Raw genomic sequence first — 27,761 nt, 5'->3', positions numbered from 1 at the left:
TGTTTGTATATGCCTGTTTATCTACAGAAAAAAAAGAATAATGTATTTTGTGTCTCATTTTTTAAGTTTGCATTTTTAAAATAAAGTTTAGTTAATTTTTAAAAACGTTTCAGTTTCTTTAGTTTCCTTGGATAAAAACAATCTCATTTATGATTGTGTATGAGTATGCATTCAATAAATATTCACCTTAAAAGAAAATTCCCCTGGCTGCACACTAATGAAATGTTCGGTTCATGCCTATAGGTACAGTGCAGCACTACAATGGATCAGGGGACTAATAGGGTACTTGTACCTTTTTGGAAGTTTCCTGTCAGCTGCATCTCCATGTGAAATCTAAGGACTGATGCAGAGATGTAGCTGCACTTGCGCGGCCCCCACTTGCAATGCTCCCATCCTATTCAGAACAGTTTTTAAAACAAAAACCTATAAAACACACTGTATTGTATTTTTAAGGTGCCAAAGACACGCTTAACTGTATGAATACACTATGTCCCTAACATTTTTATAAAATGTGCCCAAAATTTATGGGTGTTTAGGGGTTTGAAGAGAACAATGAAATTGGCATTCAATTTGGAGTTAGAGGTTTGTGTGTGCGTCAGCTGAAATACTGTTTTGAGAGGGGAAACTGCACTGCATTAGCTCCTATATAAATCCAATTACTCTTGGTGGGCGGTGGGGGAAGACACATTCTCTCATTCTAAACATGCTCTTGTAGCAACTTTCTACCTTCATGATTACTCCAGATCAATAATTTCTGCTAGGTAAGAATGGCAGCCTTAATGTACTCATTAATTAACTGAGCGCTTATCTCATTTGTTATGTTGTTATTTACATGGAAACATAATGGATTTGGGCAGCAAATATATGGTAATATTTCTTCTTCAACTCCTGGCATGTTCTGAGACTCATTTTCATAATCTATACTATCGGGCCTCCTTTCCCCTTTCACACTAGTTTTAATTAAGTCAAACTAGCAGTAAACTTTCCCCAACCTATTCCATGTTCAGCTTTATTCAGAATGAAGTTCTGTCAGCTTCAGTTGAACTTACTTCCCAGTATGTCGCAGGTTACAGTCTAAGGGCAGAACTGCTCAGAATGCTAAATCAGTCATAGGTGGTGTTTATTTATTTATTTTTGTAATGAGCAATAGTTATGGAACCCTGAATTTGATCAGTACCACAACACACAGGGAGGTGAGCTTTAAGCCTTATCCCAGTTGCAATCCTGTAAAAAAAAACCCTCATGCTTCTATTAGGCTTGCGGTGGGTTGGGTAAGCTTCCATCACTTGTTGAACAGGGAATGTAGCCTTTAACTGTCCTCCACCCATGTCAACAGCTGCCTTCTCAATAAAGATCCCTCAGGTTTACATACAGTATCCCCAGCTGACACTGCTAAAGAAATGCAGTTCATGGAGTTGTCATGTCACAGGATAAGCAATTCTGCATGTAATAGGGGAGACTGACATTAGAGGATGCTGTTTGGGGGAGTAGCCGCATGTCAAGTGTAATGTGCAGCTCTACCCTAATAAGTGGTAGGGTATTCAAATAGAGCACAGATGGTGCTTGACCTGCGTTTAACAGTTTATGCTGCCCGAATCCAGCATAAAATCATTATGCTATGTTTCACAGCCAAACTAGCAAAGAAAACTCCATGATGTATGAAAAAGATTACACACACACACACACACACACACACACTAACCTTGGGGGCGGGTTAATGTCTGTGTTTACCCACAATTAAACTGTTGAAACACTCATGTCTTTCTCTACAGTGAGAATGATAGCAATCCATACGAAAGACCACAGTTTTATTGTGTATATGAAATGACTGCAGGAGACCATTGCACAATGCAAGAACAGCTGGCCAATAATAAAAGGAACCCAGAGGAAACAGGAATGCAATTGTTTTGCTTATTACAGTGCCACTCACTGTACTAACTGGCTGTGCCGCAGACTTCGAAAGCAAGTTGCTAGAAGACAAAGCGATGAGACGTTCTTTCCATTTGCAGTTTGTTTAAATATTGCCAGGGAAGCAACGTGCCTGATCAGTTGCAGAAGGAAACATTCAGAATAAAAGAAAACACATGGGCTTGCATTAACCCAAGACAATTCTAGTGTGTGTGTCTGTGTGCACATGCTGTTCATCACCCTAGAAGGGGAAGCCAGGAAAACCCTGGCTGCCAGCCAACAGTTATACAACGATTGCTTCATATGCACTTTAATGGACATTCATAAAGGCACAACCTGGAGAGTGGGCAAAGGTCCTATCGGAGGAGCAACATATTCCTCTTCTCTCAGCAACCGCAACAGAATGTTCTTTTTATTTTGGGGCCAATTGTAGATGTGAGTGTTCTGAAGCCAGGTAGGCACATGCTCCTGTGGGGGAGGGAGGGTGGAAGGCAGCTATATTAAATTCCGTTCTGTATTTCAGCTTTGTATTTCAGCCGTTCTGTATTTCACCTGTGATGCCTGAAGGCACCACAGTCACAGGCATATACCTTCCCCTCCCTCCCTTTCTTAAGAGCCTTTGCCAAAACAAGCAATTAGTCATGCTTTGGGTCCCCTCTCAGCTTATGGTGCAATTTGAATAATTCATTGTAGAAATCACCTGTGTGAAACATTGCTGTCAGCACATTGTGGCATTAGCCATCACTTAGTTTTAATGCTCTTTAACTGACATAAAGTAGACATAGTCCCAGAATGCACTCTCCAGCCTTCAAACTGAGGGACAATGGAAATTATTTTACATCACCACATTCATTTATAGCAGAACCTCCCCTCCAAGTGTCCTCACCAAGGCACTCCAAGGAGGCAAGCAAAGTTCCATGGAGAAAGAGGATCTTGTAGTTAAGTGATATCTTCTCACGTAATCACACTTGAGGAGACTGCTGAAACCCCACCTCCCGGTAGTGGATCCCCACTAATCCAAATGGTTGGAGAAAACAGCATTCCTACAGCCTGATCATCTCAGTGGGATTTGGGAAGAGGAAATTGGGAAAGAGTTGATACGTGGTTGTGAGATTTCCCGGTATGGTACAAAGACGGGGACAAAGGTAGTTTGCTCTGTTCCTTTTCTAAAGGCTGCTGTGAGATTGCTACCTATCTTTGACAGGACCAGCAGGCTGCATGAACACAACTGCATGTAAGGTCTCCACAGCTGCTCATCAAACAGGTGTTTGGTACTATATTGAGCAAAGGGGTTCAAAGCTACCTCATATATAAGTTCAAAGAGGGGAAATAGAAACAATGGGTATATTCCATCAAAACAGGATAAATTGTGCCAGTCACACTGAATAAAAAGCATACTACTGAAATCAAACTAGACCTTTATCTAAAAATGTTATGAAGCATTTGTCTAAGGTGCCACTTGAAATACTAACATGATTTTGTTCAACATTCAAAAAAGGGTTTTGAAGGTTTTTGTCTCGGGTTGTAAAAAGAAATAAAAATAGCATGATTAATCAGTTTTCTTTACCTTTTTTGCATTTGGGAAAAGCACAGGAATGAATCTAAAGTTCATGCTTCCTTGCTGTATAAACTCAATTTGCATCTAAAATATGAAAAACAACATTAGCCCGAATATAATTGTAAGAATTATGCATTCTTATCCTCCAACCATTCTTTGTGCTGGAGCCCATTCCTACTCAACTTGTCTGCTGTATCACATTTCCTGAATCCAGTGGTTAGGCTTCACATGTGCAAGCCTGTTTGTGTAGGCCTCTCCTTCTGCACTGAATTTCAGAAGCATCAGGGTGGTGCCAGCTGTTTCTTACACCACATCAGAAACTACATGCCCTGCCCTGCTCAGCATTCTCAAATCTTGACAATGCCAGTCACATATTTGGAGGTGGCAGAACTGTGTCTCGTTCCCCTTTCCCCCTCACCTTCACATTGCAAGTACATGTGTCGCAGTGTGCAGGCAACCCATTGATGCATATTCTTGACTGAAGACCCCTAACACTAAAATTGTATTTTCTCATCTGCTGTTTAGGTATACTAGGAAGTGATATCTAAATCTCTGTGTGTGTGTTTTAAATAATATAAAAAAGAAAATCAGTTCCTTACTACAGAACCTGTGTTTTGTTGACAACAATACAGAATAGAATTGTATTTGATTTCTGAAATAACCTGGACTTTTGACCAGCTTAGGGGTTTACCGGTAATTTCCCCCTGTCCTAATTCAATTCAGCTTGATTTCCGAGCCCCCTACAGTCCATCTCTGGTCTGAAATGAGCCTGGATTAGTAACAACTGATGCTCAGGACCTGCTGTGCACACACAGGTGTTTCCTAAGCTGTGGTGAAACCTGTGACACTAGGCTTGTAAGTTGGTTCTCCAAGCTACTTCCCATGTTTCAAATGAGTATCATGAAGAAAAGAAAGGGGTGCTTGACTTATAGCTCAGAAATTGTATCAGGATCTGAGCTCCCCGCTGTCCCTTGTGTGCTGCCAAGACATAGATACCACAAATTTTAGATATCGCAAATACCAGTTGGGTATCTGGGTGAAGAGTCTGGTTAATCTTAAATCACCAGCCATAACTAATCACAACTACGGTAAGTCCTACTGAAAGCAGTGGAATATGACTTAGGCTTACATAGCTTTTGCTGAACTGTGCCTTTTGGTTGGTTGGTTGGTTGGTTGATTGATTGATTTATATACAGCCCATCAAAAATGATCCTATGTTGATGCAAAGCAATGTTGGAAGAAAGAAACTCACTAGGTTCTATCCAGCTCCATTATACAGTAGACTGAAATTAATGGACGTGAGTTAGTAATGCCCATTAATTACATTGGTTCTAATCAAAGTGGACTCATGTTGGATAAAGTCCACAGACACTATTGAAACTTCTGCCCAGCTCAGTTGGTTACAGCATGGTGCTGATAATGCCAAGGTTGCGGGTTCAATACATATACAGGCCACATACATATTGTGGCACATACAGGCCACATACATATTCCTGCACTGCAGGGAGTTGGACTAGATGATCCGTGGGGTCCCTTCCAACTCTACAATTCTATGATTCTAAATCAGGAAGCTTTTTCTCCTGTTAGGAGTGTTCATTGTAACAATGTTTGAAGAAATTATGCCTTTCCCTAACAAGACTTGTGCTTCTTTTTCACAGTCTGGCTCTATGTTTTTGTGTCACGTGAAGAAGTCTGATTCACTGGTGGATGTTCTTTTACTTAATACTGTACTTATCTCCCAGCTGAAAGAGGAACCAACTTTGTTGGCAGCTTATTTGATCCAATCAGAAGAAACTCTAGAGAGATTTTGTGAGGGTGTGAGCAAGCTGAGTTTCTGTGGCAATGGGAGGGCCATAAGGGAGAGCAGATCAAATGCACGGAGACAAAGAATACACTAGCTCAGATGGGAATTTCCTTCCCCGCCTGCCCCATGCTTATTTTCATAGGTCAGGCAGTCAGATTTACTGTTGTTTGTGGATTCCCATCTCTTTCTGGACTGAATCTGTATGAGGAAGTGCAGGCATGAGATAAGCTCATATTAAGGGACTTGGGGAAAGGGTATAAAGGGATTTAAACAGGCTGCAAAAGCCATAAAGAAACTCAAGCAGCCAGTCATATACATTTATCTCAAACAGAACTTCTGAGCAGTTGCAAGTAGCACTGCTTCTAAAAAACATTCAGTACTAACAGGGAACACCAACAAAGCGGCACTTAACTGCAGGACTGATGAAGGACAAGACACAAAGGGCAGTTATTTGGGCGAAAGGAAGCTGCAGAACTCTTTTGAAACGGCAAGCACATGTCCTCACTTACCATCCTGTGGATATACTTAGTATGTAAGCCATGCTCATCCTTGTCCAGCTGGGATTCAGCCCCTTCAACATCCTGTTTGTATTTTGGACTGATTGCTATGATTATCATCACTGTCTTCTGTCAGGGAGAAAGACGCTTTTATGAAATTGTAAAATGCAGTGTGGTTGGGCAGAGCAGCTTGGAAACCTGCCAGTTTGTATTATACGTGATCTGATGTTCTCTGGAAGCATAAGACAATCCAGTGCATTTTGGCAATGAAGCAAAACTAATCTCTGCACACTGTATTTCCTCATACCGGATTTCCAGGCGCTCTCTCTCCACTAGTAAATTTTAACATACTTTAAAATGGAGAGGGGAAAAAATACATTTTAGCATTGACCAGGTTATCTTCCAGAAACATAAATCTAAAAATAATGTATGCATAAACAATGCACCATTACTGTTTATTAATTGAAACTCTATCACTCTTTCTAGTAGAATATGTTCCCTATTTCAGGAGAATCTGAATTCTATGCTCAAATAGACCATGATTTGTGACCTCTATAAAATTGTGACCATTAATAAATATCCTTACTTTTGTTTCTGTTTTGTACCTATTCTCTTCTGGTTATGCTGCCTGCCTGTTTGTTTCCAGACCAAATATAAAGTGCTGGTTTCGTCTTTTAAAGTTCTAAACCATTTAGGATGACCTAAAGGCAAGGGAACCCCCAGTAAGAAGAGGGCTCAGAGCAGGGGATTGGTGGTGGGACAACAATATGTGGTCAGAGGAAAAAGAGGAAGCACACGGGGAGGAGGAGGTGTCGGAAGCTGAAGAGGCAACAGGGTTTAGTGAACAGGAAGAGGCTGTGGCAGCAGGCAGTCCAGACTCAGGTGGAAGCTTCCCACCTCCTGCTCTCTCAGAACACACAGAGGAATGAAGACGGTAGAGCAATGAGAGACAAGATGAAGGAGCCTTAGGCTGCTGGGGAAGGAACCAGGGGAGGAGCCTTAGAGAGCAGAGGGGAGGCAGGGACCTTCAGTCCTCACAAATGCCCCGTTGAGGCAAGTCCTACTCGGAAGAGTTGCCTGGATCACTAGGACTGAGCTATTTTTTTTTTTTTAATAAATAGTTAACTTCACTGACATCAGGTGCTTTATTGTTTTATTGCTGACCTGCCCCAGACTGCAGCTCCTGACAACGAGCCTGCCTGAGCATGAAGATCAGCCCCATAGGCCCTACTGCCTGGTCCACTAAGAAGATGAACAGCAACTAAGGACATGGCCTTTTCAGTGAGGTTCCCATATTTACAGAATGCCCTTCTACAGGAAGTTAATATGCACACCCTCATCACTGGTGATTTTTAAAAAGAACCCGTAAGAGCTTTTTCAGTCTCTGCTTTAATTGCTGTGTCCAGAAGCAGTTTGCCAGGTGGGACAGAGACACAACACCAGCTTCTTGGCAGGTGAGTCACCATGCTGTCATTTCTGCCACCTCCCCGTCCAGGTAAGCAGTAGTGGCCCACTGCTGGGAAGCTAGCGTAGCAGCTGTGCCCCACCAGCTTCAGATTGTGTCTTGATTAAGTTTTACTTTTCATTTGAAGAGGTATAATGAGGATTTTAACTGAATTTTGTTCATACACACCCACACACCCATGAGCCTGTTTTCACGATTTGGGGCCCCTGGAAAGAACTTGTTTATTTTTAAACAATTAAAGCGAAGGCACAATTCTGCCTTCAGCTGTACACTTAGCACTAACACAATGTCATTGTGGAATGCACACAGCTTGTCAACAGTTCTTTTAATCTTATGTAGGTCCTCCTTCCCCAAGTGCTTTAGACTGCAAGCCTAAACCCCATTTTGCCAGGAGTAAGCCTCCCTAAATTCAGTAGAACTTAACCTCTGAGCAGATATGCTTAGGATTGTGCTCTTTCGTTTGTGATCCTAAAATACTTAGCAGTATCTTCTATGCAAAGCCTCTATGTCAAACAGGGTTCCAAAATGCATGGGCTCCCTATCATGAGGAAATCTGGAAATAGAAAGTGTTTGCAAACTTTTTTCATATTTCCTGAGAAGATTGGGGTGGGGTGTGCAATGGACATAGAAAGTGCACCCACAAGGATGTTGGGGCATGGCTGGCATAAGCCCCCCTCCTTCCCCACGCATTTGTTTGGAATGCTTGAAAAGGCCTGATGTGTTTATTTTATTTTGTTATGCATTTATAAGCTAAAAACACAAATGTTTTTGCTTCTGCATGCAACATTTAAAAACCTAAACAAATAAATATGTGGCTAACACAGGCATTTTACAGATCTATGAAAGCCAAGTTCTCCTATCTTAGAAGGCTCACATTTTAAATTAGACAGAATGGGTGGGGAGGCAAGGGTAGGAACAACATGAATAATTAAGTCACAAGGGGGACAGGAGATGCTTCTGTTTCAGTCCGTGGGTTCTTACCAGTATTGTCTTAAGGACTGATTCCTTAAGGATTGCCGTTGAGCTTCCTATGCCGAAAACTGTCTTTGAGCTGCCTGTGGAAAATGCTTGCACAAGAACCACCTCCCCCCCCCCTTTACTTACATCACTCAGGTAGCGTTCCATCCACTTGATAATGTCAATACCTCGAACTGTGTCCTCAAATATATCAATCTATAAGAACGAGAAAATAACATTTCTTAAGCTTTGTGCGCAGAGGCAAATATTTCCATCAATACAAAGAAGATTCACAAAGTATCTCCAATGCATATTGAAGGCATATGACTTCCCTCAAAGAATCCTGGGAAGTTTAGTTTATTCTTCACAAAGCTACGATTCCCTGCAACCTTAAACTACAGTTCCCAGGATGCTTTGGGGGAAGCCATGCTCTTTAAATGTTTATTGGATGTGTTTTGAAGGCATAATATGGTCCTACCCTCAATGTGTAGTTTCCCAGTTCAAAAGCTGAGGTGCAAGTGTATATAGTCTAACAAGGCTCTCTATTCACAAAGAGCCAGGGCATTTCTGCAGCTTGGTAAGTTTCTGCTAGCTATATCACAGCTGACAAGGAATCTCCAGGGACCTCAGCTAATTATTTTCCCCTTCTGTCACCTGAGGCCGACTCCAGATGGGTCTTTGACAGCAGGTGTATTCTGCAAAAACCGTATACACTTTCAGTGTATTTTAATGGTTTTGTTCTGGACCTCCTGCTCCTCCTCCTGCTTCAAAAATGTTATTCTGTACTAATGCATTATTGACTCTGTACTGTCCTCCTCTGATTCCATCCAATCCTTTGTTTCAATTTCCACCATCTGCCTTCCCCTCCATGGTCTTTAGCAACACTGAGCCATGGCTCCATATCACCTTGCCTAGTATTCTGCAAGATTGAACCCCAGTTTGTCAAAAGTGGCAAAGAATCACACCTTTCCCCCTCTAGAAAAAAGAAGCATTATTCAGAGTTTGTGAGGTCATTCCATCTTGTCCCCTGTGCTGTTGTGTAGGATTCTTGTATTCCAAGACAGTTCACTGCCTGGGGTTTCGGCTGTGATGCAAAGTTTAGACCCCTGTTTAAACCTGAACTCCTTCAGTGACCTTGAGGGAAAATACAACCCTATCCACACTTGCCCTGAAGCCCTATTGAACACAGTGTGACTTGCTTCCAAGCAAAACTGCATAAGCTTGTGTTGTACAGGTGATGTGGAAACAGTTTCAATGTTCCAAAGGATTGTCAGTACGTTACTCCACTTAGTGTATTACATAAACTTTGTGTTGGAATTTCAAATACACCACTTAAGCCTCTTCCCCCCTTATTCATATATTTAGGGTTTGAGTACATGCCCCTGCATACAAGATTCATCAGTGCAGGCAGGAACATTAAAAAGGAAGACAAAGCTTTAAAGATATAGACAACCGATTTCATACATTCTTGATTGAATTCCAGCAAAGGGAAACACCCTTCCAGAATAGAGTACTTACAGCTGTCTGAAATCCATTTACAAACAAAAAGTTCACAAATTTCATGACCTCCTCAGCTGTGTCCACAGAGTAGGTTATGAAGACTTTACCTAAGAGAGATGATCAAAGTATTGTTCAAAGTACTAGAAAAAAGCGCTTGTCTTTTCTTTGTTATACTAGCACAGAGCAGACAATAAGCTCTATCTTGTTTGGTTTAGATAATAGTCATAATAATTTATTACTTATACTCCACCCATCTGACTGGGTTGATTATTATTTGTACAATGGAGCTGAACTGGCTCAGTGTCTTGTGATCATGCTAGGCATCTCCATTAGAGACCTCTAGAATAGCTTTAATTTGTCCCATGTCCCTGCTCTGAAAAGCAGAAACCCTCAGAGTATATGACACTTTCAATTGAAAATGCTCCTTCTCCAACCACCTAATGATTCCTGGACCCTAACGTTAAAAAATTGAAAGTTCATAAATACGACTGTTATAAGCCATGAAAATGTCACTTCCTCCTCCAGGCACTTCCTCCTAATCCTTCTAGCTGTCTGTTCTCCAGATTAATTGCATGGTGCCTGCTTAACACTTTGAACTGCATGCTACTTTGAACCCCAAAATGTGGATGTGGTTAAATCAAGGACATGGGGAGCAGCAAGAACCTCAGGCCTAGCAGAGTTGTATCCTGGCAGTCTCCACCTGGAATAGTTTCAGGCCCTTTAAGGTTATAGCTGGGCTTCTGGTGAAAAGGATCCACTTCCGGGACAACTAGAAGATACCAGTTTTAAAAGGCCATGCCCTGGTGTTATCTGCTGTTAGGCTGAGGCAGCACTAGAAGTTGCTGTGATCAGCAGGAGAGTGTGGTTCTATGTATGCATGATTCTGCTAGGACTGGACCATCCACTTTCTTCACTAACTAATGCTATGGCTTTATATACACAATTTTCCAAACATGGCGGGGGGGGGGGAGACTTACGCAGCTCTTCTGGCAAATTACTTGTCCTCAGTGTTCCCCTTACTGCAAAATTACTTGGAGGCCTTGGGATGGCAGCTGGGCATGGTGGGCCATTAGGCTGAGCCATGGAATCAGAAGGGCACCTATAGATGTCCTCATGAGCGCCATAAGCCTTGGATGATGCTCCACCATGCAGTAGTTGGTTCTGAAACTGGCCACTAGGAAAAACATGAAGAATCATTATAAAATGTTAAAAGCTGCTGATTCTAACAGCACATGCATGAGGCCTGTTTTTAATGAGAAAATTTTTCTTTTATGAAAAAGTCACTTTAGCAATAAAAAGGTGGCTCAATGCATGACTGATCTCATGCTGTCAGCTCCTGAAGAGGAAGCCTAAGAGAGTCTCTCTAGGAGGCCCTCCAGCATCTTTCCAGAGGCTGCTTAAAGATCCACGAGCCCCACAATAAGCCCAGGGCAGGGAGCATGTGCCACTAGCCCCTGAAGAGACCACCAGAGGTCTAAAAGAATTCATTATTTTAGCTTTTAATTTTGCTTGTTCTAATATCTTAAATTGCAAAGTTCCTGCTGTGCATTGGCCAAAAACTGGGTTATAAATGTAGCAAAAAAAAGAGATAAACGTACTCGGCATTCTGAAAAACTCTCTCTAGTGTGATATAAAAGCAGTCTGGTACTGTGAATCACCCAGGCCTTTATACCAGGTCCAGCACAGTCAGTGATCAGGGATTATGGGAGCTGTAGTCCAAAATGTTGGAAAGGCACCTGATTGGGGAAGGCTGTTTAGACCTACTTCAGCTGCCACAGTTAAAACAACACCTTATGCATACCAATAGCACCACTGCCACAGTCAAGACAGCCTCTGTCTTGCTTCCGCCAGCTTCTTGCTGCTGCAATTTCCCAGTGAATCTCAGGACAAACTTACTACAATCTTTTAAATTCTCCAGAAGAGCTCTCTCTCTCAGGAAGCCTTTCTTCATTACATTTAGGAGAAGGAGGACTGGAATAATTTGGGATTATTTGCCGGCCAGGATGGATGGCTCTTACACAAGGGCCAGGAACAGGAAGCCGTGGTTGAGGTGGATGTGCGAAGTGTTGGTAGCGTGTTTGCCCATCTAAGAGTAGAAAAGGAAAATTTGAGCCACTGCATAGTTAAGTCACCTTTGAACAACAGAATTTAACAAAACAGCTAATGAATATGATCAAACTACAAGTTTAGCACATTGCACCAACTAGAATCGATAGGCTTAAGCATGAAATTGTGTACTAGAAAATGGTCTCTGTCACTTTAAGCAGAACTTCCAATTTGCTGAAGGTGATGCCCGCGATGTAGTGGCAGGCCGTAAAGTTCGCTTCACTAGTTGAGTGATGGGAATAGGTTCATAGTATACCTAATGGGAATGATCCACTTTTTTACTTCCAGAAAAGGTTAGCAGTATGTTGCCTCACTCTGGAAGATATGGCAGATTTGGAATTGAGAATCTTGACAATTAAGAAAATTGTCAGTGTTGTGAACAGACTAAAATGGTGTGAAATAAAATTATGAGCATCAGTACTGGAGGGTTGTTTTTGTTTAAGTTCACAGTGCAATCAGGTTTCTCTCCTTGAAAACCTTGGGCACAATTCAGCCAAAGTCAAGCATTTCTACTAGGGATTTAAGTATGTGCTTCACTGTCCCACTGAAATCAATAGTCTTAAAATTGGTTAGTTGTAGATAGATTGTGTTTTGTATTTTTCATGGTTTTCTTACGGTTTTAGATTTTAAGAAAACACCTGGCCAAATTAAGCACTCTTTCAGCAAACTAATGAATAGGATAGAGGAACAGGGCAACCCTTTGCATATTGACAGCAAAGGAAGCACTTGATTTTTTGATTGATTACTATAATCCAGTCTGATTATGAGTTATAGAAAAGTGGGAAACAAATGTTGGAAATAAACAAATAAATAAATGAGGCTTACTTGTAGATCAGTGTGGGGAGGATTATGGCCTTAGACGCCATGTTAACTCATTGAAATGAACAAAGTCTCAAAGTGCTTCACTTTGGTGTGATCATAAACTCAAAAAGCTACAAGACTCGTGACGGAAATGCAAGAACTAGGAATGCTCCAGCTCCAGCAATTTATCTTGCCCTTCCTTCCATGGGAATATGAGCTGGTTTCACCTCCAGCAATCACATACCTGTGATTTGAATACTAGGAACTCCCTTGCAAAAGTAACATTCATTTCAGAAGGCATTATCATTGAGAGAATGCAGCTGAAATGCAGTGCTGAGTCTATTATGAATATGAGAGAGCAGATGCCCTGGCTAGATGGCTGCCTGGGAGCACAGCACACTAGATTGTTTCTGTCTAGAAGGTGCACATTAGAACACATTAAGTACAAAACCCTATTGTGAGCGATGATTGCCCAGTAATCATTGGAAATGTGAAAAGCTGTCAGGAAGCCATTTTATGCCTCGTAGAAGATAGGAAGTTAGTAAGCAAAATACTGCCTCCAGCTCTGAACAAGTATGTTGGTTTGGGGTTTTTGTGGGGTGGGGGGAGGCTCTTGCAATATGGCTCAAATTACATAATGGCTCATGTTTTAAAGAAAGTGTTGTTCAAGTAGCACTGTTAAACTAGTATATATTTAACAGGGTGAGAAATGAGGGGGCGGTGTAGTCTGGGTCCATTTAGCAAGTAATTTTTGTCTTTATGTTCTAGGTTTCCCTTCTTAGCATGGAAAGTGGGGTGATCAAATCTGATGTGATAGTGGCTCAAACTTTGAACACTTCCATGGAAAGGCATGATGAATCAGACTGTCCCAGGCCTGGGGATTCCTGTGCATTTTCAGCTATCCTCCTAATTATCACTTATATCTTTTCGAATACAGTGGTACCTCGGGTTAAGAAATTAATTCGTTCCAGAGGTCCATTCTTAACCTGAAACTGTTCTTAACCTGAAGTACCACTTTAGCTAATGGGGCCTCCCACTGCTCCTGCGCCACCGCACAATTTCTGTTCTCATCCTGAAGTAAAGTTCTTAACCCGAGGTACTATTTCAGGGTTAGCGGAGCCTGTAACCTGAAGCGTCTGTAACCTAGTGCAGCTTTGCGCAAGAACATGGCACAGTATGGGCACGTGGTGGGATTGCTTCTAGTTGGAAGCATCAGGGTGCCAGAATGCAGGGATGACACGAAAGAGGACTTGGCATCCAAATATCTGTCAGGTGACAACACTGGCAGATGGCTATAAAAGCCATAAGACCCCCAGGGAATATGAGGAACAGTGAGGTGGGTAAATTCACAATAATGGGGAATCTAAAAACCGCTGTAACTTTTCACAGAAGTGAATGAAACTTGCAGCCCCTCCAGAGTGTGGAGCCTGATAAACTGTAGGCAGATACCCATAGGGGTTTTAATGCAGGAGCAGGGCACCTTTCACGTTTCCTCCCCTAAACACAGACATTACAATTTCTGCAGTACAGCATGAACCTGGGAACTGAGGAAAGGCAGGGGTGTTGAGGGAAAGAAATGTCTATACAGTGGTGCCTCGCAAGACGAAATTAATTCGTTCCGCAAGTCTCTTCGTCTTGCGATGCACGGTTTTCCATAGGAATGCATTGAAAATCAATTAATGCGTTCCTATGGAAACCGCCTTCCCCCGACCTCTTCTGGCGGGCGGCATTTTAAAATCGCCCGGGACAGCGGAGGACTTCTCCGCTGTCCGGGGCGATTTAAAAGCCCCTGGGAAGGCAGGCAGGGGGGACAAAGGCTTTCTCGCCCGGCCGCCCGGCTTCGGGACATCGTTCCGATGCCGGGCGGCTGGGGGAGGCGTTCCTGCCCCGCCGCCCGGCATCGGGACAATGCCCCGAAGCCAGGCGGCTGGGGGAGGCGTTCCTGCCCCACCGCCCAGCTTCGGGACATCGTTCCGATGCCGGGCGGCGGGGGGAGGCTTTCCCGCCCCGCCGCCGGGCTTCGGGACATTGTTCCGATGCCGGGCGGCGGGGGGAGGCTTTCCCGCCCCGCCGCCGGGCTTCGGGACATCGTTCCGATGCCGGGCGGCGGGGGGAGGCGTTCCTGCCCCACCGCCCGGCATCGGAACGATGCCCCGAAGCTGGGCGGCTGGGAGAGGCGTTCCTGCCCCGCCTCCCGGCATCGGGACGATGCCCCGAAGCCGGGCGGCGGGGGGAGGCTTCAAAAGCCGTCCGGGGGCTTTTAAATCGCCCCGGACAGTCCCGGGGCGATTTAAAAGCCCCCGGTTAGGCAGGCAGGGGGGGGCAAAGACTTTTGCCCCCCGCCCGCCTTGGGAAGAGGTCCAGGACCTCTTCCCAAGGCGGGCGGGGGGCAAAAGTCTTTGCCCCCCCCGCCTGCCTTCAAAAGCCGTCCGGGATAGCGGGAAGCGCTTCCCTGCTATCCCGGACCGCTTTTAAAATGCTGGCGGTGGGGAGCAAAGCCTTTCGCCCCCGCCGGCCTTCCTGGACCTCTTCTGAAGTCCGGAGGGGGGGAAAAGGCTTTGCTCCCCACCGCCAGCATTTAAAAAAAGGTCCCCGAGATTTCCCTATGGGCTTTCGTCTTGCGATGCAAGCCCATAGGGAAAATCGTCTAGCGAAGCGTCGCAAAAACCGAAAAACCCTTTCGTCTTGCGGGTTTTTCGTCTTGCGAGGCATTCGTCTTGCGGGGCACCACTGTATTGATTTGCTCAGGGGAAGGAGGGGTGGAAAGTTAGCATTAATTGCCAGGAAGGACTGGGTTGGTGGAGGAAATGTCACCCCGAGTAAGGCCCTTGTTACTCCAAGGGTCAGTGGTGGTGGGTAGACACTTCCCACCACAGATTTTTGGGGATATGTTAGAGATCTCTCCATAGGAGAAGGCATTTAATGGTGCAATCAGAAATCACCCTGATTTGCCTTGTAATTTTGGGTACATACAGAGTTGATGCATACTTTTAGTCTAGTTTTAGCAAGTTGATAATAGGAGAGAAAACTATTGAATCTTCAAATTCTGGCAGAAAGGAAGGAGAAAAATGATGGAAGTGATTAAAGAATGAAAAAGGGAAATATAATATTATCAGGACAGGAAGTTATAGTAGAGAAAAGCAAGTGCCAGATCACAAAATGTGAGGATTAGATTAGCAAAGATTTCTCGTTCAGAAGTGTAAACATCCTAACTGTGCAGCTGATTTGTTGAATGGAATCCCCAGCCTTTATGAGGCCACTGGTGTAGCTAAGAACTGCAAACATAAAAGTGGATGGCAAGAAATGCTAGAAGCCAGAAGCACACGTTTCTTATGATTAAATATAGTTGGAAAAACTGTGCAAAATTCTCTAAGCTACTTAGGAAAAAAAGTATTCTGAATACCTGACCAGTTAACTTACATGGATTCTGGCAATGTAAATCCCCAGGAATGTAGTATCTAGGATGCCACTGAGATTGTGGGGAAGGATGGGCCAGTTGCGGGAACACAGGATATGGCTGAGGGTCCATCTGTGGTAACTCTCTGGACATCAGAGGCCTTGGAAGGTCTTGGAGGTTAAACACGGAAGTAAGTGGCAATGGAGGTTCTAGCTGCCTGATGCCCATAAGATCCAGAGGCTGAGAATCATATCCTGCATCTTCTGTTCGTAGGTCTATTGGTGGTCTATTACATTGAGTTTGGTTTAGATTTGCATTCTCCTGACTTTCACCAGATGAATTTTGGTAAATGTCAGATGAGCTTTGTTGCAGACCACTAGAATTGTGTCCAGTGTCAGGAGAATCAGCTGAAGGCCTAGACCTCAGCAGCTGGTTCCTTTTGTCTATAGATAAAATATGAAGTTCTGATGAAGCTGTTGATTCAGTGACTAGACCAGGAGGTATCTCCCTTCTAGAATCCTGGCATCGTTGCAGGTGATTGTGGTTAGACGCTTCCAGATCACCATTATTATAATCCACACGATTAAGGTGCTTGCAGAAACATGATTGCCTAGTCAATGAATGAGAAGCCATTTGAGATGGATAAGATCCTATGGGCACCAAGTTCTCTATATTTTCACCAGAAGGGTCCAAAGCCTCTTCCAGTGAATGCTCTGGAAATGGAGACCAATCTCCAGTTTCATCATGTTCAACTGGTATACTTCGACCCATCGTATCACCTAAAAATAGAAAATAAATACAGTATAAGGTGTCTATTGATTTGTTATGCATAAAATACAAGCAAAGATGTTTGATCTTTTGAACAACTTGGATAGCTCAGTTGGTTAGAACATGGTGCTGATAATGTCAAGGTTGCAGGTTCAATCCCCATACTACTACTACTAGTAGTAATAGTACTACTAAATTTATTTATACCCTGCCCTCCCCGGCCAAAACCAGGCTCAGAGCGGCTAACATCAAATATATAACATATTACTATAAAAACAAACAATTAAAATACATCCTAAAATCAAATCAGAATCAAATTGAAATCCAATACGATGGCAACCTGCAAATTAGGGATGTGGACCTTAAATGCTCACCAGGCCTAACTGTTTATACTGATCTTGTATGAGCCTGTGAGAAAAGTTGGGGGGGCACTTTCATGCAAGTTCTTATAAGGAGAAGGGGGAGTCAGACTGGACCCTGGCCAAAGGCCTGGCAGAACAGCTCCGTCTTGCAGGCCCTGCGGAAAGATGTCAGATCTCGTAGGGCCCTGGTCTCTTGTCATAGAGCATTCCACCAGGCCGGGGCCACAGCTGAAAAGGCCTTTGCCCTGGTTGAGGCCAGTCTAATCTCCTTGAAGCCCAGGACCTCCAATATGCTATTATTTGCGGACCGTAAGGTCTTCCGTGGGGCATACCAGGAGACCATATGGGACAGCTGGATATTCCTGCATTGCAGGGAGTTGAATTAGATCAGGGGTTGGCAAACTAAGGCCTGGTGGCCGGGTGTGGTCCACCAGGCCCATTAATCTGGCCTGCGAACCTTGCCACCCGCTTGGTCAGTCCTTGTGCTAAACCGGCCTGGCACGGAAGCCTCGCCGCACGGGGACCAACTTCTGTGACGCTGGCGCGGCTTCTGCAGCCAATCTGAAGCTGCAGGTGCCTCTGGGTGATGCCCCTTCCTTCCCACTGAGGTGGCCACATATGGCCAAGAGCCAAGTGGGAGGAAGCAGTGGTGGCGGGGAGGCTGCCTCCACCGCCCAGGCCAGCGGCTTGGGCTCTGCGTCCTGCGGACCCCAGGCCGAGGCAGAGGACGACGACGCTGCCAAATATTAAGTGGCAGCCGCGGCGTCCTTTCCGGAGAGGGGGGTCCTTCTGGGGGGGTGCTTTTGGGAGAGGGTGGGTCTGGCCCCCCCACAAGGTCTGAGGGACAGTGGACCAGCCCTCTCCTGAAAAGGTTTACTAACCCCTGGACTAGATGATCCCTTCCAGCTACAATTCTATGATTCTATGCTCAGATACCTACAAGCAGAATTAAGTTGGGCACAAGCCACATTGAGTGGCCCCTCACCCCCAATCTTTTTGTTTCATACCCAACCCATTGCTCCTGTCTCCAGGTGAGATGTGTGTTTTTATGCCAGTGTTGGAAGGCATTTGGCATTCTTTCAAGGTAAATTTTTCACAGCAAGCAGCACACTGTTTACCCATCTCTGATGTGATTCGTGATTAGACAGCCAAGAGATTACGATGCATTTTATCATCACTAGTTGAATGGCTTTTGAAGAATTAAATTAACTCTGCATAGTTGTGGAGCAAAAATACTAACCTGTTAGGGACGCCATTTCAATATTTTTTAAGAAATCCGTCGATAGATGTACCAACTGCAGATGCAACTGCGCAGGGGAAGACAAAAATATCATAGCTGAGGATCAGAGCTAAACTTTTGATCACATTGATCTCTCAATATGGATTCTTAGTCTCGTGGCAGCATTCCTATCTAGTCTTCTGTACCATAGATGCTGTGTTGGTTTGGATCCTTAGAACCTGGTGTTCTGGTCTATTTTTTTCTAAAAAGTGGGCTCTGGTAATAATAGGTTAATAAAAGGTTCATTTATGCAATATATTGTTTGTGACTGTCTCCAACACATCCCACGTCTTTTTTCACTATGATTTTATTTATAAAATAGCAACTCTTCCCTGTTCCATTCTAGCTATTACACCTTCCCAAAAGACCTTTCATGCTTTTTAGGGTCTCTGATACACAAATATTAATAAATCCCCCTGCTAATCAAAATGTTTTTAGTTTGACACTGTCCTCCATGGTACAACACTTCAGAACCAAGAGTTAATACTTGTTAAGGACATCCTACTTTAGCTCTCCTGAGTTTTCATTTTACAGCATCCATTTGGGCTCTGGGTGTATGGGTAAAATACCCTGAATTTCATAGCTTGTGACTTATCCAAATTAGCAATTTCCAATTCCATATTGCATCTCTTTTATGGAGGCAATAAACACATAAAACTAGGTAGAGGTGAGAATATTCTTTGTTAAACCTCTTACAAGTTTTAGTTACAGTTAAGAGATATGCATTTTGTTACATAAATTTGCCACAGAATGTCCAAGTATGGAGTTGGTGACAGATTTGGATTGGAAGGTGATGCAGGAGAGGGAGGGTGCAAGCCTTTGCCTTTGCACTTTAGCCCCAAATCAAGCCAGTGCCCTCCGAAAGCTGCTATTACCCACAGATGGAAAACCTAAAGGACTTAGGATCCTAACAAGTGAGTGTTTGTTTCTCCATTCTGACCTGTGCAGCTCTCTGGTCCAAAAATTCGTGCGTTTAATTTGAGGAAGCACATGTTATTCATGGTTAATTTTTCTTGCCAAGTTTGGAAGAATAATAATGTGTTCCAGTAGAGCTGATTTGATGTGTTCCTTCAAGCCTCACTCATTTTGCAGTTGCATAAAGGGAAAAGTTCAATATTAAAACTGAAACAAATCCAATTTAACTTCTTCAGTTTCTGCTGAGGAGAAACCACTGAAAACTGCCTGCACATACCTAGAGTCCTGTGGACTTTAAACTGTAGTAACCTCCACATCATCAGAATTAATCACTTAAAAATGTATTTCACTCTGGAGGAACATAAACAGGCATGATGAAAATCTACTCCTAAATGAAATACAATAGGAAATCTGCTGACTAGGTCAGAGAACAATCCTGTCCCCCCTCTTCCTTCTTTAACCTCTAAAATATCAGGCTGAATCTCATCCTTTCCCAAAGGACTGCAAAACCAAAAAATACATGGAAAGAAAAAAGCACCCATTAGTAGCAGAAAGTGAGATCAAATGGACATTGCAACTAGACAATCACTCTGCAATTTATTTTTAAAATGAATGTTTTTTGTTTCCTTTTTTGCTTCATGGTCACGATGATATTTTATTGTAACTGCCGAGATGTTGGAAGAGAATAAAAAAGACCCAGGAGAACATTTTCATACTGTATCCTCAGCTTGAGGAAAGTTCATTCTGACTTTTGTTTCCAAAGGATTGGGGCAAAAGTAATTAAATCCTGGTTTGAACAGCTCTCATCTCTGTCTATAATACGGTCTTCAACCCTCCACTTCCCAAGTCATCTGAATATACAATGAATATATCAGCGTGGCAGGGAAGTAAAAATAGTGCTGCAGTGCCAATGTTTTTAAAAAATAGACTCTTAACCTCAGGGTCGTGGGTTTGAGGCCACTTTAGGCAAAGGTATCCTGCACTGCAAGGGGTTGGGCTAGATGACCCTTGTGGTCCCTTCTAACTCTGCAATTCTATGGTTCTATGGTTTATTTAATTTATTATGACATTTCTACCTCACCTTTCCTTCAAGGAGCTCAAGGTGGCATACACAGTCCTTTCCCTTCCCTGTTTTATCCTCACAACAACCCTATGAGGTAGACTAAGTTGAGAGAGCATGACTGGCCCAAAGTTCTCCAGTGAGCTTTCCATGGCTAAGTGGGGATTTGACCCAAGGTCTCCCCGGTCTTAGTTACACACTGCACACTGCTATGAAAACTTATAGTGCTGATCATCTGTTCAAGGCGTGCATATGCACAGATACTTGAAAGCATGGGAACATAGGTTTTTGCATTATACTGACTTACACTCTTGAACAGTCTAGCTCAAAATTGCCTGCATTAACAAAATTTAGGATCTATTAACTCTTATGTTTTCTCTCCCTTCCTTGTCAAAACTACATTATGCAACCAAATTCCTTCTGCAAATTGCTCTGGAGGTCTTCAGTGAGAGATTTGGCAGAAAACTCAAGCTCTTGTGAGTAGGCTGTTCCAAATCTGAGTTGCAAAAGGCCCAGACAGAGAGGCGGTCTTACATTTGGCCTGTCAGCATGGTTGAAGGACTAGGAAACACTAGAAGCACAGAAGCAGTTTCCCCTTAGCTAAAAGAAAGAGGCACAGAAATGTTGATAACTAAATGACTGTGCCAATGGATAACAGTCATTCAGGCTTCCAAGATGTGGTAGATGAGTAGTAAGAGAAGCAGATGCTAATAACTAGCTAATAATTTATCATGGATGAGTTCATATTGATGGCTGAAATGCACAACATAATAAGATTCAGCATTTAAGAAATATCACATCTTACTCTCATGCTCAGTTCCAAATTCACACTGCTTAGTACAATTCTTCACATAGATTTTTTGAAATCTGTGTAGTTTCCTGCTTAAAGGCTTGTGTCGGCCTACAAGATTTCCAAAGAACAGGCCTCGCTAAACCAGACTGCTTTTGATTAAACCTTTTCTGACAGGAAGAGAAAGAATGCACAGTGAAGAATGGCGTACTAGGTAAATTCCTCCCACTTCAAAGGCCTTCAGTTTCATGCTGTTTAAGACAGGCCCATAGCTAGGATTCAGGCATGTGAAGAAAAGAGAGGAAGCAGACTATTGAGTATATATATATGTGTGTGTGTGAGAGAGAGAGAGGGGGGGGGGCAGAGGGAATAAGAGAATTACACTTGCCTTCATATGCTTTTGTCACAGCATTTTTCTTAAATTAAAAAGGGTACAGGACAAAAGACGCATGTCCAAAAGAACTATTCATCAATCTCACTATTCTGCTTTCAACAGCACTCAGGTCTGCATATTTCATAGAAACATTTAGCAATCTAAGGCATGGAACCCTAGCGACCTTCTTCAGCTATAGGTCTGTGACAATGTCTCTCTCCCATAAAAAGTGTGTGTTGTTTATTAATGTATTTCTATTTGTTATCTTGTATTATTTATTAATCTCTGACAACTAAATCCACTAACATTACTAATTTGCTTAACCATTTAATTAGTAGCATAATCACTTGTGAGCCCCATAAAAACACACAGAGGTCGACACTTCTCACACCCATATGTTTAAGTAAGCTCATTTTGCATTGCATATACGGAGGAGCAGAAGAATCGCAGCCATGGTCTCTCAACCTGTGAGGATCTGCTGTAGCAAGGCCTGACATTTCCCCACGACAGTACTGCAGATGTACAGGACAACAGAAGCAAACTTTCTGTGTTTTCAAAATATTTGTCTTCCCCACTGATAATCGGCTATAACTACCTGCAAAGTGGTCACCAAAGCTCTTAAGCACAGCCCTTTTGCTACTGGAGAGAATTGGCAACCAAGAAGAGCACACCCAGACAGAGAAGAACAAACCACATGAGAGAAAGTGGGTCAGCAGCTAGTGAGAAATATATAAGGAAGTGGGGTGGAAGGACCTTTGAGAACTTACCTTAGACCCCAGAAGATGACTAGGGAGGCAGAGAGGACCACCCTAGCCTTGCTAGGGTCCTTCTTCTCTTAGGACTTCTTCTCTTCCCCTCCCTTTTCTCTCTCTCTCTGTTTTCCTCTGCCTTCCTCTGCCAGGTAAGTTGCTGAACAGGCTTCGTCAGTACCAGGAAGTAAAACAGTCTATGCAAATCACACAGAAACAGAGTGGGACGCCTCTTTCTGAAAAGCCCAGAGGGCAGACAAGGGGGGAAATGCAATCGATAAGAGAGCAGAACGACGTTAAAAATTGACTAGAGATTGTCTAAGGAGGCGAAGCTCTTTTTCTTTCAGCTGTTCGGGGAAGTGGGAGAAGAGGGGATTCTACTTTAATTTCTGACAGAGAAGAAGAATGAAGATCTTCACTTTGTGTTACAGAGTGGGAGAAGGTAGAACAGCTGGATCAAATATTAGCACATTAGCTACAAATACGCCACTACATTGTACAATTCTAAATGCTAATATGAGAGTTTTCACGTTAGGATATGATGGGTGTTAATTTTATTGTTGAAAAGTGAGGTGTACATCAGTGGGCTTGGTTTTAGGTGCCGTTTGTAAAAATGTGTGATTAGAAAAACAACAACCCCAAGCAACAAGACTTAAACATCTTTCAATATAAAGTATATAATTTAAAGTGGAACATAGCACAAGAGCCTGGTTTTAATGTGGCCAATCCTGGGAAACCTAGAAAAGCTGTGTGCTGGCAGAAGCTTGTGGGGTGTTTTCCCCCAGCCCCATCTCTGCAGCAGAATTACAGAAGAAGCTGCACCTATTCCATCAGGTCAGATGCAGTCAACGTGGTGCCTCTCAGACACTGATGGACTCAGCCCAGGTGAACAAGTGAATGGCCAAGAATGATGGGAGTTGCAGTCCAACCACATCTGAAGGACACCACTTTGGCTTCTCCCACATCGGATAGTATCCACGTCTTCCTGAAGGTGGACAGTGATGGCAGGAGTGTGCACTGTTGAGTGTTGCTGCACAAAGATGCATAGAGAGCCTTGAGACAGCCATGTCAACTCTTCCCCTCTTGCTTTTTTCTGTTTGGAAGCTAGACAGGTGGGTGAGGGTTGTATGGAACTGCTGATTTGGCCCCGTGTGGCTGAGGCATTTCAGAACCCTTCGCCACCCAGATGCCAAGCATTCCTCTCCTTCCTAGCAACTTCTTGGATGATCCCACCCACCTCTACTGCTTCAGTGTTGGGAGGAAGACTGGCTGTTTGTCATGCTTGTCAGACAACAGGGTCTGCTCTTGTCAACTTTGGCCCTGAGACGGAAGAGCATTTTTGTTTTATTATTTGAAGCATTTTGAACATCTCTTTAAATGTACTTACTCTTTGATTAAATCAGTTAAAAGGAATATGATTAACGAACTAAACATCTTTAATCAGTGGAAGGGCCTCAGCAAAGAGCAATGGTGATTAGAAATGTGAGGAGAGTCTTCATTCTCCATTTTGAAGAGTACTTACCGTGTTCCTGTTTGCTGGTGAAGTGGGGAAGCTAAAATGAAAAGCATCACAATTTTCAGCCTAATTTTTGCTAGTAAGAATATTTTGCTATGTATTATTTAAATAAAAAGAAAATGGTTATAGTTGTGCGTGCAGGACTGGCCCAAGATGTTTTACTGCCTGAGGCAAAAAACAAGCCTCACACCTCAATTTCATATACAGAAGCTGACCGGCCTGGCAACTTTATTATTACTTGACATCTTTCCGCAGGGCCTGCAATACGGAGTTGTTCCTCCTGGCCTTCGGTCCGGGGCCAGTTTGACCCCCCTCTATGGGACCCTGTAAGTTACCTCTTTGGCCCTTTTATCGGCTCATGTGGGACCAACATGGATAGCTGGCCCTGATGAATACTTGAGGTTCCTGACCCCTATGGTTGTAATTCGTGGGCAATCATTTAATTTTATCCTGATTCTAATTTTTAAGCTGTATTTTAATCAATTGTTCAATTGTGTTTTAATGTATTTTATATTTGATGTTAGCTGCCCTGAGCCCATCTTGGCTGGAGAAGGTGGGGTATAAATAAAAATTTACTTACTTACTTACTTACTTACTTACTTACTTACTAGAGGCCAGTGTCCTCCCTTGTGTTGGTGAGCAGCAGGCAAGCTTTGGGCAAGGCAAACCACCCCTGAGGCAGCCATAACAAATGGTAGGGATGGTCCTCTGTGTATGTATTACCTCACAGTATATTTTTAAAACACATTTCATTTTGATAAGCCCAGTGCAGGCATTCTTCTTGAAATTAAATTTCTTGTTCTCAGGAGCTGTATCTTTTAATACTGTACCACCATTGTTGGAAATGTTGGATATCTAGCAGTGAGTCATTTAGAGATTATTGGACAGGTAAGATACATGCACAGGTGGAAGGCTGAAAATTAAAGGTGCTTTGCAAATAATAAATAATTCAGTGACCCTCTTCCATGAAGCATGAGATCAGGAGGAAGCCCTTCAGAGCTAACTTTGTGGCTTGTTTCCTGGCTTCTCCTATAATTATATTGCCACAGGCAATAAAACAAAGGCATTGAGGGAAGGTTGAGGGAAGAACTTAGCTTTGGCCTTTGGATTAAAATCAACCTTTGTGTAGCTCATTATGTGGCTATTGACATTACTGCATATCAATCTCAGTCCTCAGAATTATACAACACAATCCTATACATGTCTGTTCAACAGTAAATCCCATTATTATTATTATTATTATTATTATTATTATTATTATTATTATTATTATTAATTAAATTTGTATACTGCTCTTCATCTGAAGATCACAGGGTAGTTCACAACATAAAAACACAAAATGATAACATAAAATACATTTAGATCAATGGGGTGCATTCCCAGAAAAATATGTACAGGGATTGCTGCTGCTGCTGCTGCTGCTGCTTCTTCTTCTTCTTCTTCTTCTTCTTCTTCTTCTTCTTCTTCTTCTTCTTCTTCTTCTTCTATCGCTCGTAGCCGAGTAAGATTGTCTTCCATAAACATGGTTTTAACAGTGAGTCCATAAGTGACTGTGGAGGCTGTGGATTCACATGTCCTTCCACAGTGGGGACATTGGTTTCCGGGCAGGAGTTGATCACGGTGTGGATTTGACAAGCTTGCCTTCTTCTTAGCACGTTTCTCCCTTGTGTCCTGAGTTTGAGAGAGCCAGTGTGGTGTAGTGGTTAAGAGCGGTAGTCTCGTAATCTGGGGAACCAGGTTCGTGTCTCCGCTCCTCCACATGCAGCTGCTGGGTGACCTTGGGCCAGTCACACTTCTCTGAAGTCTCTCAGCCCCACTCACCTCACAGAGTGTTTGTTGTGGGGGAGGAAGGGAAAGGAGAATGTTAGCCGCTTTGAGACTCCTTCGGGTAGTGATAAAGCGGGATATCAAATCCAAACTCTTCTTCTTCTTCTTTGAGTGTCTTCAAAGCCCATGACACCTTTGGTAAAGGCTGTTCTTCAACTGGAGAGCTCACAGGCCTGTGTTTCCCAGTTGTCAGTGTTTATACTACTTTTTTATGTTGTGAGGGCAAACCCAAGCTTATACAGCATTCTGCAAAAAGGGCTTCAATCCTAAACAAGCTTACCAGGGAGAAAGCCCCATTTGAACTTGGTAGGGTTTATTTCTGAGTAAACAAGGTGAGGATCATACTGCAGAATGCTAAGCAGATTATTATTATCACCATGCAATGCACTTTTGTAGCACCACTGATTTCAGTATGAGAGAGAGAAGCTTATCTCTTCTACTGAAAAAGTGATCCATTTTCAGTTTCATATCAGACCTAAACTTACTTTCTAATTTTTGCAAACCTGGCATGTTTATTTCTCAGGCAATTTCTCCAACAATAAAAAATGATATTATGCAAGGCAGACTTCTCACTGTGAGCTGACAGCTGTCTTCTGGTTCCCTGATTGCTCCCAAAAGTTTTCCAGACGGTGTTTGCAAGAATATGGCAGCCAAGTGAGGAAAACTATTCCCAGTTGTTGGCCTTGTTACTATTCCATGGTTCCATTGCCTTTAGAAATGAAGAAGATCATAGACTGGCAAAACATAAGGCACACAGTCTGTGTTTCTTTTCAGGATAGAGCTCAAGTTTGAGAATGTGTTCATCCTAAATATTTTGCAAAGGTTTTGATAGTTAAAAAAAACCTACTGGAATCAATGCAGCGAAAGGATATATAACTGTTAGTTCATTTTGTTCAACTTGTGGTAGATGATATAACCGATTTGGCTTAGCCTTTTCTTTCTGTGGGAAAAGGGTATCATATGTTAATGCTGTGTAAGCAGCTGAGTGAGCGTTGTACATGTGTGAAACAGCTGGGCATGGAAGCAGTACGTGTGCTGCGGAGTGCCCTGGAGTTAAGAAAGAACAAACTCGCACACACATTTTGGATTTAGAGGAAACTTTATTGCACAAAGGATTCACACTCTAATGAATTGTGCCACATACTTGTGTGATCACATGAGGAAAGACTGGTGAGAATTGAGCAGTAAAAATGGTGTAGTGGCAGCAATCTCCTTGTTTTTGTGGCTTGTGCCAGGGAAGACGGCTGGCTCATACATGTTGCGCAGGGCATGCTAACTATTTTCCATGCTGTTGCTAACCCCTGCCTATTGTGTGGAGAAATTCATTGATATGTCCCAGTCGCATTACACACATCAGTTGCAGATGCGAATGTTAAGTTGTGGACACTTAAGCACAGAGAGCAGAAAGCACAACACTTGTGCATCCTGCTATATCTGAAGCCACTCAAAGTGGTAAGAGGAAAACACTTTGCACATGCGTACTCAAATGAATGCAGGCTGTGTGGTTGAGCCTTGCCGTCAGTCCTTCTCACAGAACACCTGGCTTTATAGCAGTAAATTTTAGAAGGGAAGATGCAGAGGGTTTAATAGACCACAAGTTATTTGTCAGCAGAACAATACAGCAGCTAAAAAGGCTTAATGCATCAGCAGTGTTGCAACAACAGACATATCATGTCCAGGTCATGAAAACAAACAGTACTATTCTATTCTTCTTTGGGTCAGACTTCAGTGGAAGTATGGTGTTCTGGTCACCACAGTTTAAGAAGTGTGTCAGCAAACTACTGGAACACAAGAAGGTGATGACGACAGTGAAAGGCCTGGGGACAAGGTGCTGTGAGAAGAGGATGAACGAACTGGGTGTATTTCACCTGGGGAAGACACAATGTGATAGCCATCTTCACATAGATGATGGAGCACCTTAAACCGAAGGGTTCACGTTACAAGGAAAGCGATAAGTTAAATTAAGTTTTAATACGTTTTTTAAAAATACTGTCAGCTAAACATTAAGAAGAACTTCCTGATGGCATTAGCTGTTCAACCTGGATGGCAGTGGACTCTTCTTAAAAGTTTTTAAAGCAGAGAATGGATGTCCACCTATTAGGGAGGCTATAGATGCAGATTTCTGGCAT

The 27,761-nt window shown here is 43.0% G+C and overlaps 1 protein-coding gene across 2 annotated transcripts; it reads right to left on the bottom strand.

Moving 5' to 3' along the window:
* Positions 1-1,787: 1,787 nt before the first annotated feature.
* On the bottom strand, positions 1,788-22,475 carry TRAF3IP2 (TRAF3 interacting protein 2). 2 transcript variants are annotated; one of them, XM_081905521.1, is made up of 10 exons: positions 22,308-22,475; positions 18,364-18,430; positions 16,017-16,772; positions 11,586-11,775; positions 10,667-10,863; positions 9,708-9,796; positions 8,337-8,405; positions 5,780-5,896; positions 3,476-3,550; positions 1,788-2,376 (listed from the first exon to the last, which is right to left on the bottom strand). In XM_081905521.1, exons 2-10 carry the CDS (start codon positions 18,377-18,379, stop codon positions 2,230-2,232), a joined length of 1,656 nt encoding a protein of 551 aa, XP_081761647.1. In that variant the 5' UTR covers positions 18,380-18,430; positions 22,308-22,475; the 3' UTR covers positions 1,788-2,229. The 2 variants fall into 2 exon arrangements, with proteins under 2 accessions (XP_081761647.1, XP_081761646.1); XM_081905520.1 differs by lacking the exon at positions 22,308-22,475 and having other exon boundaries at positions 18,364-18,472.
* Positions 22,476-27,761: the final 5,286 nt, after the last annotated feature.

This window comes from Podarcis melisellensis, assembly GCF_964234715.1.
Source record: "Podarcis melisellensis genome assembly, chromosome: 3".
NCBI classification, from domain to species: domain Eukaryota; kingdom Metazoa; phylum Chordata; class Lepidosauria; order Squamata; family Lacertidae; genus Podarcis; species Podarcis melisellensis.
This window is presented reverse-complemented; position numbering and strand designations above follow the sequence as displayed.

Bases quoted from the DNA above. Each gene is read 5' to 3' on its own strand.
- TRAF3IP2 (XM_081905520.1), bottom strand. From the start codon at position 18,457: ATGATATTTTTGTCTTCCCCTGCGCAGTTGCATCTGCAGTTGGTACAT. The intron at 9,797-10,666 runs GTAAGTCTCCCC...CATCTCTCTTAG, and splicing joins TAATTTGCCAGAAGAGCTGC to GTAAAGTCTTCATAACCTAC. The intron at 3,551-5,779 runs GTAAGTGAGGAC...TTCATATTTTAG, and splicing joins CTAAGTATATCCACAGGATG to ATGCAAATTGAGTTTATACA.